The sequence below is a fragment of the Agrilus planipennis genome, unplaced genomic scaffold, assembly GCF_000699045.2.
Source record: "Agrilus planipennis isolate EAB-ADULT unplaced genomic scaffold, Apla_2.0 scaffold4, whole genome shotgun sequence".
NCBI lineage: Eukaryota > Metazoa > Arthropoda > Insecta > Coleoptera > Buprestidae > Agrilus > Agrilus planipennis.
In genome coordinates, this window is record NW_020442463.1 from 925,182 (window position 1) to 935,685 (window position 10,504).

General features: G+C 30.3%; 1 protein-coding gene across 3 annotated transcripts in view; it reads right to left on the reverse strand.

Moving 5' to 3' along the window:
* Positions 1-10,036, reverse strand: part of LOC108739439 (fumarylacetoacetase) — a 17,533-nt gene extending 7,497 nt beyond the window's left edge. Inside the window, exons 1-7 of one of the 3 annotated variants that reach the window (XM_025980850.1) lie at positions 9,848-10,036; positions 9,690-9,786; positions 7,561-7,671; positions 7,379-7,500; positions 6,324-6,464; positions 5,021-5,118; positions 4,810-4,965 (exon numbers count right to left, since the gene is read on the reverse strand). In XM_025980850.1, coding sequence (XP_025836635.1) covers positions 4,810-4,965; positions 5,021-5,118; positions 6,324-6,464; positions 7,379-7,500; positions 7,561-7,671; positions 9,690-9,773 — 712 coding nt within the window. In that variant the 5' untranslated portion in view covers positions 9,774-9,786; positions 9,848-10,036. Of the gene's footprint in view, positions 1-4,809; positions 4,966-5,020; positions 5,119-6,323; positions 6,465-7,378; positions 7,501-7,560; positions 7,672-9,689; positions 9,798-9,847 lie in introns of all 3 variants that reach the window. The other 2 variants (XM_025980848.1, XM_018473340.1) reach the window with 2 other exon arrangements.
* Positions 10,037-10,504: the final 468 nt, after the last annotated feature.

Consider the following 10,504-nt stretch of genomic DNA (forward strand, 5'->3'; position numbering starts at 1 on the left):
GTACTTTTGCTTCTTTCATGACGAGTAGGCGCTCTCGTATCGGGTTTGTAATTCAAGGAATATAATTTTGGGAAATCTGCACATAAACAAGGTTATGTGTAGGTTAAGGTTTTATACATTAAGTTTTTGTACATAGTGTTGTGTTTTGGAAAATACAAAGCTTTAACGCAACAAGGGTTTTTAATTTGACAATACTAGTCCATTGGTTCATCCTGAGCTAACGAGATGATGTGTAGCGAATTACGCACACAGGCTATTTGAATTTTTATTAGAATATTTTTTTCCTTTTTCTATCCTATACTTGCTATAGATCGATTTCGACATTGAAAGTCAATGTCAAAAGTCCAAATGTCTTTTCTAATTGAAAGGATTTGATAAAGACTTACATCAACGTGTAACCACAGCCCATATTTTTCACATATATCGGCTATTTCGTTGATCGGATCGAAGGCACCATGAACAGTTGTACCACTAGTGCAGTTAACGAAGAATGGAGTATGGCCTTTCGCTTTTCTTTCTAAAATCAGTTTTTCCAGTTCCGTTGGTATTAGTCTTCCATTAACGTCCGACGGAACCATTACACAGTTGTCAGTACCCAAACCGCCGACGGAGGCACACGATTTAATTGAATAATGACTCTAAAAGTACGTTTCTTTAAGATTAATTATTTTCTATGTTTTCTTCTCTGGGGTAGTGGATTTTGCAAAAAGTTTAAAGCGGATAACACAGGGAAATTCACAGAATTTTTACCCGTTGGTTATAAATGAAAGAATAGAATCTGATACTTTAATCGGTTGTAATGAACTTGTTTGTAAGAAACTTCTGGATATAATGAACTAAATAACGATAACTAAATTTCAACTTCTTATTTATATATTCGTAGTGCTCTCCTGATGAAGCCAAGAAGGTTAGCGTTAATAAAGTAACATCAGCCCATCGTTTTGTTCACAAGAATTTACCTACCGACACCCTCAATTTAATTATCTTTAATTTAACTAGTACGGTAGTCACTAAGACCAACCTTATTTATGAATTAAATACTAAATAACTATTTACTGTGAATTTTAAATTTTAATGGGCTTTTTCGAACTAACACTTGCTGCATAATACCTTCAATGATTATGCGAAAATAGGTTTTTGCGATCATATGGAGTACATTCCTATCTAAAAGGGTTGGAGATACCGAGGTACAATTCGAAGCATATGCCAATGCAGACCAACTTAAATACTAACTGCAATATCAGAACAATCCGCTTGTCCTAATTATATAATATTCTTGCAAATTTTAAACATTTCTTTTTTTTGTTTTGATAATAACGCTTCTAACGAACATCGGTTGTAGTGAACTAATAATTCTATGTAGTTCTTTCGTACTCATTATAACCGAGATTGACAAATAATAGATCATGTAGCAAATAAAGAATATGACGTATATACCTGGTCTGATGTGAACATCACCAACTGTCCTTTTATTGAAGCAATTCCTTTTTCTTTGTATTGAGGAAACATTTTGTGGCGGGCAGCCAGAAACGCGTACAAGTTGGATATAGAACCCCCTAAAATAGTTTTCTTGGTTAGACTTGGTTGTCTCAATAATATTGTAATCCTCGGATAACTCTGCAGGATCAAGCTTTATGAAGAAAATCTGTCATTTGGATAGAATGTTAAGCAAAGGACTTGATGGTCATTTTAAATTTGACGATGGTTGTCACTTTAATTGCCTTTTTGCTTGAAAAATTTACATTGAATCTCAATTTGAAATGAGAGAATATTTAGATACGCATTTTTAATTTAATATTCGTGCAGGTAATTTAAGGACAGGTAAAAATGACTTTCTAAACGTATTCCCTTTTTCTCCTTCCACAAATGCAAGGGGTAATCGCATTATTCGAAAGCGGTTGAATAAAGCTCAGTAACGGGGGTGAGTCAAACTCAGCTATACACTTATATAATTTATTATGTACGCTTTTCTGTTGGACTATTAGTTTTAAAAGCAAATATACGCACAGGGGCGGATCCGGTAACAAGTATTGCCGAAGAAATAAAACTTTTTCCTAAATATATTACCTTTTAGAATAAGTTTTTTATTCACTCATGATAACTGCGGCATTTAGGATTTTTTCTCGTTAAAAATTAATTTATTGTTTTGTTTTTATGTGTTTTTCTTTCATAGAGTTCTTAGGGTTGAAAAATTTACCCATCGCCCTTTCCTTGATCCGCCACTGTTACACATGGTACTTTACTGCACTTTTTTTAATTAATTAATCAACAAATAGAGCATTCTATACACTGTGTTATTGCATCAACTACACATTTTAATTGTAAAGTACAACTACATATAGTTATTTATAATTGCAAAACCTATAAGTGGTATACATACTTGTTACACATTTATTTACACAATTAATTCTTGACACATTCATTTCTTTTAAACTTGGTAAATTGTTTTTAACTATGTAATAACAAATTTTTAAAATAACTATGGAATCGATTTTAAAAATCTAAATACTCAGCGGGGAGGCACTAAACAAATAAAGTATTGTTTCTAATGGATATAGAACGTTAGATAATTATTGCAATTACTTTATGAAGAAGCTTAAAAACTAAAAAGTAATTACCGTTAAAATCAATGCAAAATTGGGAAAGGAATTGTTTAATAAAGCAATACCCATGTTCCGCCTTTTGATGTAAAGCTTAAGAAAATGTTACAACATATTTTATATAGGTACCAATGCACAGCCTAAACCCCTCGGTTAGATACTTGAAATTTTACAAGACGTTCCTTAAGTAATGTAGGTGAGCAGTAAGAAAAGATTTTTTTTAAGATTCAATCTCTAAAGTTGATAAAAAAGGATTCAGTTTGATGTATCGATTAAGCTACAGCCCAAAGCGCTTAGTCCTTAGGAAGCTTGAAATTTTACACAAAGGTTCCTTATACAACGGTATCATCTACCNAATCGAATGAAAAAAAGTGTCGTACGACGAAACATTTACTTGATTGTAGGTAATTAACATTCTAAATTATTATTTTTTTATTTCAATTTTTGTTAACTTATCATTTTATTTGAATTTCTATTGATTTTCTTTGGAAAAATCAGCCGCAGCAATAACCACTGACCCTAGTTTTTAAGCAATATTTTTTCTTTCAAGGGCATTCGTGGTAAGTAGGAAGTGGGCAAATTATTGTATGAGAATGATCCTAGATAAATGGAAACTATGACAGAAAATATATGCATAGAAGTGTTATTATTAGATCAATATACAAAATGAGAAGTTAATTTGAATAAAATATATTTTCGTATAAAAGAACTGAAGACTTTACACAAATAGACAGTAAGGGGTTAACAAAAATAATTTCTTTTAGGAATATCTTTTTTGAGGTATTTTTCATCACTTCCGGTCAGTCAATCTATGGACTTTGACTTTAATTTAAATAGAGAGTTGTTACCATTGTTTGAACGTGTTTTTCTCATAAATTATCCATTTACTATTTGCTATACGTAACAACAGCTTTGTTTAGTATGGTTTATGTTTATGCAACATTGGAAATCTATTTCAATTGCATTTCTAATTAATTAGAACATGAAACTTTTATTAGATAAAGGAGTAATTAAGATTCAAAAATAATTTTTAATTTTTCATTGTTAGTTTTGTTGACCATTAAACTATTTGTTCTTTGAAATAATTAATGAGGATGTCTTTTTAAAATGCATTTTAGTTTTCAAAACGGAGAAGATATTTTAAGAAGAACCTTTTGCATATATTTATTCGTAGTTGACGTTTATAGATTTTTGTTGTTTACACAATAATTTGCCTACTTATGATGAATAAAAACAATATTGTTTCTTTAAATAACTTTAACGAATATATACCAGGAATGGCATATATACTCTCAGTTGGTACACTAATTTAGAATATCACTTATCTGAACTGGCAGATTACAACAAAAAAATATAATTTTTTAAAATATGCCTTCCTAATTTTGCTAGAGATTATCTATTTGAAACAACAATTAGAATTAAGTTATTTATAACGATCAACATGCGATATTAATTTGGAGTTTATTTCCTATTGTATAAAGTTTTTCAAAGTAATAACAGATAGGTACCTATAAAATTTTCTGATATGTTCTGTATTAATTATACTTCTAGTACCTATTTTACCTTTAGTTTTATGAAAATCGAAAGAATGTATTTTTTATGCAACTTAGTATATCTACAGGGATAACAAAATAAAAAGCAATAACCAGTTATAAAGCTAGGATTGCCAATAACTATTTAAGGTCGAAAAGAACAAATTAAAAACAAGAAAATGGTAATAACTATCAGATGGAATCATTTCAGCGGCAAGAATGTTAGAAAAACTGTAATTATGCTTTTTCCGCTTAACGAATTTCATTTTCACATAGAAAGAATGCTAGACTTTTTATGATGGAGAATTTCGTAGTTTCGGTTATAGGAAAACGCACATAAAATATTTTTTTACACATATTAGATAGTATTATTTTTTTTTAAANTTGCTTTGTTTTCTATTGTTAATTTATATACATTTTTGTTTTAAGAAATTGCTAAACATTTTCGTCTAGTACTGTACAGTTCTAGCCGATCTCCTAAGACCGCCCATCGAGAGTTCTGCTCGTTTTAACTTGTTCCAACTATTTCTGTCTTGCTCACGCCTAGTGTGTATTCTTTCCATCTTCGCGCAGATTTCTTCAAGGCCACAATTCTAACAAATTGAAATAGACTGTACGCCTTACGTCATGTGCGAACCACGTTCGTTACCCAGTAATGATATTAAAAAAAAACTTACCACTCCAGTCGTTCATTAAAACAAATCCGAAGATGTGTTCGTGGGCATTAGAAATATTTATCGGTTCACCTAACTTGGTAGGTGCTCCGCCCACAAAAAATGCAACTTCTAATTCGAAATCTAACAGCTTACTAGGGCCAAAAACGGGATCGGCGCCTAGAATGTTTTCTGTAGCAGTTAATTCAATTAAAGATCTTTACATTTTGTTTACCATCTGAGGGTATGCTCTGACCGCATGGTCTTTTTATAGGCGTTCCAGTTATAACGACAGAACTAGCCCTTCCATGGTAGCCAATCGGTAAGTGTTTCCTTAAATAATGTTTTTCTGTTAGTAATTATGAACAAGCGAACGAAGTTGTCATATGTCAATATCGGTTTATATTAAAATATGGTCATTATTTTTGGAACACAATATGCTGAATCTCAGTATTTACCAATTTCGACCAGTCCCAGTTGGTCAAAATGTACATTAATCATCAATGAGATTCGATGTTTAACCGATTAATACCTACATTAATACAAAATACAGATGTATGGTGAACTATTTAAAATGTACAGCGATTATAAGTCTTTTTACTTGATAAATAGGCACCTTGTCTCAATTATAGCAGTTATTCCATCCATATCCAACGTTCAAGAGGAGAAAATTAAATGTATAGAACGCGTATTAACCAGCTATTATACAGGGTGTAACGAAAATAAGCGTCGAGCTTTGGAGGGTATAAAATTATAAAATATAAAACTCTGCCGCTAAATAGATGGAGAATGCTGGTTATAAAACGTCTAGGATAAATGTAAACAATTTAACACTGCATTACAGGCAGCACTATGCTATGTAAATTTACCTCTAATTTCAACCACGTTTTCTTGAAAACGGTGAACTTTCGGTTATACAAACATTTACTTAATTTACAAGCTCGGCATTTATTTCTGTTACACCTTGTATATATAGCTCATTTCTGCTTATTAGCTGTAACAATCTAACAATTTGGCTTATATTTTCTGGATTATTTCTGAATTATATATAAAAGAAATTATAAGTGCTGTCAGCACTGGGCAAAGCAGTATTAGGTAGTTAGTATAAGCTATTTCTTATGCTGGAGTGTACGATGTGTTGCATACTTATTTACAAACAATTCCTTTAAGTTTAATTTTTCAAACAGTTTTTAACACAAAGAAAGTGATTAAACAAATTGTTTACAAAATTGAATTTCGACCACTCGAAGCAATGGTGTTAACAGTTTCGAGCTCACAGTAACTGAAAGGGGGGAAGAACATGCAATTGTAATAAAACTGTCAACATTACATTATCCTTTTTCTGTTTGATACAACCATAATAAGAGCCAGTAGTTAATCTGAATATTAACCGATCAGTGTCAAACAAAATTTACAATTTTTTTGATTTTAGCTAGTCGTAAGTGCTTTAGTTAAACTTGAGATTCGAGAATAGTTGTTTAATGTCGATATTAACCAATATCATAACGTAATTATTTATATACATGATGGGTATTTACCAGTTTGGTGGAAGAGCGTTGTCTTTTCCTCTGAACATTGTTCCTACGTTTGTTGCATGGTGAATCGATGCATAAAAATCAGTATAATCTCCAATGTGCGCCGGCAAATGTAGAGTAGCGTTAGCTTGACGAACTAAAGCTCTATATTGAGTTGAAAGTTGTATTATTCCTATTTATGTACATTAAGTAGTAAAATGCTTGAATGATGGTATTTGGCATTTTGCAGTTTTTTGTTTAAAACGTAGTTTTATAATCTACCCTAGTACTTTTAAAATTCTGGTATCTACACATCATTGAAAATTCATTTGTAGTTGATAGTACCCAGTTTATAAACCTAATATCTCAGATGTTCAGACTTATTCGAGAGAATTTTTTTAAATAATTTGAAGTCTCAAATTAAAGATTTTGTGATTTTTTCTATCCCTACAATTTGCGCAGGAAACCTTTAACAATTGTAGTCATAGTCAAAACAAAACACGATCTAAATAAAAAAAACCTTTTTTGGATATATTGTATATGTATTTGCTTATTATCTCTTTAATTTTGAAAAAAAACATCAGTTATTGAAATAATCTATTCCTCAGTTTGATTTCTAATAATTTCCGATTACCCAATTAAGTTATTCATTTCGTTATATTTCAACTACGACCAGAATTGTATTTGAATTTGAAATCTATAATACATTGAAAAAAAGATAATTGAAATTTAAGTGCGCAGATATTCCAATACCGAAATTTTGAAAATAAATGGTCAAAATTTCAAATATCTAGAAATCCATGTAGTTCATAAGTTCCAATTTCTTTCAAGTGTTTGTTGTTGAAAAAATTGAATTCGATATTTTTAAAGTTCTATTTTTTCTAATTTTGAGTGTTCAAAAAACATATATTAAGATTTCAGATATTCAAATATTTTATTTATTGTATATTGGACCGTTTAAATAGGTACTTGAATATTTACGGTTTTTGAAAGTTGATATATTAAAATCGAATAATAATCAAATATTTTTTGGATATTCACTGTACTCAATTTGCATTTATTTTTAATAGATCACAAACCTTTCAAGTAGACTTTGATCATTTTTTAATGTAGGACAATTGTCAGAAAGTAAAGTTTGAATTCTTTCTCTTGCTTCTTTCCATGCCTTTGGTCCAAGTGCCATAAAACTATTAAGGGTTGTCTGAAAGGCAAGATGCGTTTTATTAGATTAGGAAACGATTTATCATTCTTTTTACTGAACCTCTTTAAATATATATTGCCTATTGTGCAGCTCTGGTCCACTGAATAAATGGGCTATTTCGTTCAAGTCTAAAATCCATTCTCCAATTGCGACTCCAATACGATGAATAGGCTTAAAAATTATATGAAGAAAAAAGCTATTTAATCTTGGTACATGTACTTACAACAAAGTTGATAGTTTTACACTTTAAAGTATTTATCATATTATTTTTTCGATTCTCAAAGAGCATACCTAATCATAAAGGATTCATTGGTATGAATAAAATTATCCTATCAGTTGTAACTACCTTTGATCATGGACGTCATTAGTCTCATTACCTGTACGGTAATCTTGGTATAACGTAGGTCTCACTACGTGCTAGCTTATGGAGTTCCATAATTAGGAAATTATAATTATTTAAGAAACACAGAGAGTAGATTTTCACAAAATTTAAAATGTACTCAATATGTTTTGCCAAACGTTACTTTTTCACACAAGAGTGTTTAGTAGTAAGTACTCATGTTTGAAGAAGTCAATGTTTAGCTAAATATGTTACATGTTAAATAAATTTGTGAAAATCCATTATTTGTGGTTTTTTCTTGATTCCAATCATAATTATTTTTTCATGTGTCTCTTATAGATGAAGTACAATCTCATAAGCCGAAGCTGTTAATCACTCGATAACCGTAATACTTTCGAATTCATATTATTATTTCAACGATAGTGTAAAATCTAACTCAATAAGATACAAACATGTAAGAGCCTAAACAATTTACTCAAAAGCGTGTTCAGCCCTGTGTTACTTTTTTCTCTTTGATATGTATAATTTGACCAGGGTTGGGAACAAACGGAGTGAGGCTCCTGATTTTCCTTGCTTGTAAATTGCATAATTATATTTATCAATTATTTGATAATTTCTTGTAAAACCGAGAAGCTTAAAAACTAAAAAGTAATTACCGTTAAAATCAATGCAAAATTGGGAAAGGAATTGTTTAATAAAGCAATACCCATGTTCCGCCTTTTGATGTAAAGCTTAAGAAAATGTTACAACATATTTTATATAGGTACCAATGCACAGCCTAAACCCCTCGGTTAGATACTTGAAATTTTACAAGACGTTCCTTAAGTAATGTAGGTGAGCAGTAAGAAAAGATTTTTTTTAAGATTCAATCTCTAAAGTTGATAAAAAAGGATTCAGTTTGATGTATCGATTAAGCTACAGCCCAAAGCGCTTAGTCCTTAGGAAGCTTGAAATTTTACACAAAGGTTCCTTATACAACGGTATCATCTACCATAAAATGAGTTTTCAAAATACCACCCCTAAAAGTGAAAATGGGAGTTTGCGATATAATCAAATTTCACGCGGATGAAATGGCGGGAAATAGCTAGTTTGAATGTAAAGTATAATATGTTTGCTTTTCTTTGGCTTTTAATTATTTAATTAATTTATTATTTTTGTTCAAATTAGATTTACATTTACAATATTGCTGAGGTAATAATCACCCAGGTCCCTCGGCCTCATGTCATCAAAAATAAGCAAAGCAAAAATTCCCGTCCCCTTCCTTTGGTGCTTACGTAATAGGATGATTTTTTGACGATTCAGGGTGGAAGGAGTTGAAATATTTCTTTTTTCAACGCGCTCAGTTAAAGTGATTGAAAATGCTTTTCAAGTATAACAATATATGCAGTCATTTATGCGTCGTATGTTTTTGGAACTTTAGCCTGCCAGATATTGTAAGGATACTTGAAGTAAGATCTTTTTGCCAAAGATTTGTTTAAACAATAAAAGTGTGTGACATGGCAACTGTGGATTTCATTCATTCTTATATTTATAAGTTTTGGTAGAAATTTGTTCATGTAGGGAAGATATTGTTCATAATATTATTGTTAATATCAAGAGATGTCGCCCATAGTTTCAAAATTCAATTTTGGTACAGTGGAATGATGTATACAGATGCGAAAATTTCAACCGAAAAAGTAAAAAGGAATTATAGGAAAAACCTGGATGCAAGAGAAAAATTCAAAATAACTACGAATCACGTTTTGGAAACTTCGCAGTTTGTCTTAGAACTATTAAATAGTCATAATTACCACTAGAACGCATAATAATCGCAGTATCTACTGATACTAAAATAAAAAAATTAACTCACATTCTCTTTTGTCGAGAAAACTCCGTAAGGAATATTTTGAATTGGAAATGGCGTATCTTGTTGATAATCTATGAAGCACTTCATTCTCGTGCACTATCTTATAAAGACCTTAGATCAGAAGTTACTGAACATCCGTATAATAAATGTATAATATTTACCTATGTATCTGTAGCTGTTTTCCTTTCCCAGGAAGGTCATGCATATTATTTGAATATTTTACTTTGTGATAAATTCTTGCGTTAAATATATGAAAAATAAGTTAAATCAAGTATCTAAACAAGTTGTCGTGGAATTTTTTCTTTTAACTAAGATGCACTAACAAGAAATTGTCATCAGCAGCATGACAGTGAATTAATTGATAATAATTGACGGTGTTACATAATATACATACAAAAATACTTGATAATAAGCTTTGCGATAAAGTTTATTTTACAATTATGCTATACATTTTTACAATAACTGAATTAATAAAAGCTCTACTCTGTTAACAATATACACAAAAATGAATACGTAGCATTTAACATTCGTTATATATTTCTTTAATCAGTCAGTAAATCCATGTGATTATACTACCTACAGTTTTTAAATTATTCCTATTTTATTTATTAACAAAATATAGATTTGTGGAAGACGTATTATTCTATTGTTGTTATTGTTAACGCATAAATCAATATTATTATATTTGTACTGGGTACATAGCAGTATTTATTATATTTGGTACATTTTTAGCTAAAAAGGAAATAGTAAATGCAAATTTATAATAATTAATAACTAAAAACTAAACTATACACTTATATAATTTATTATGTACGCTT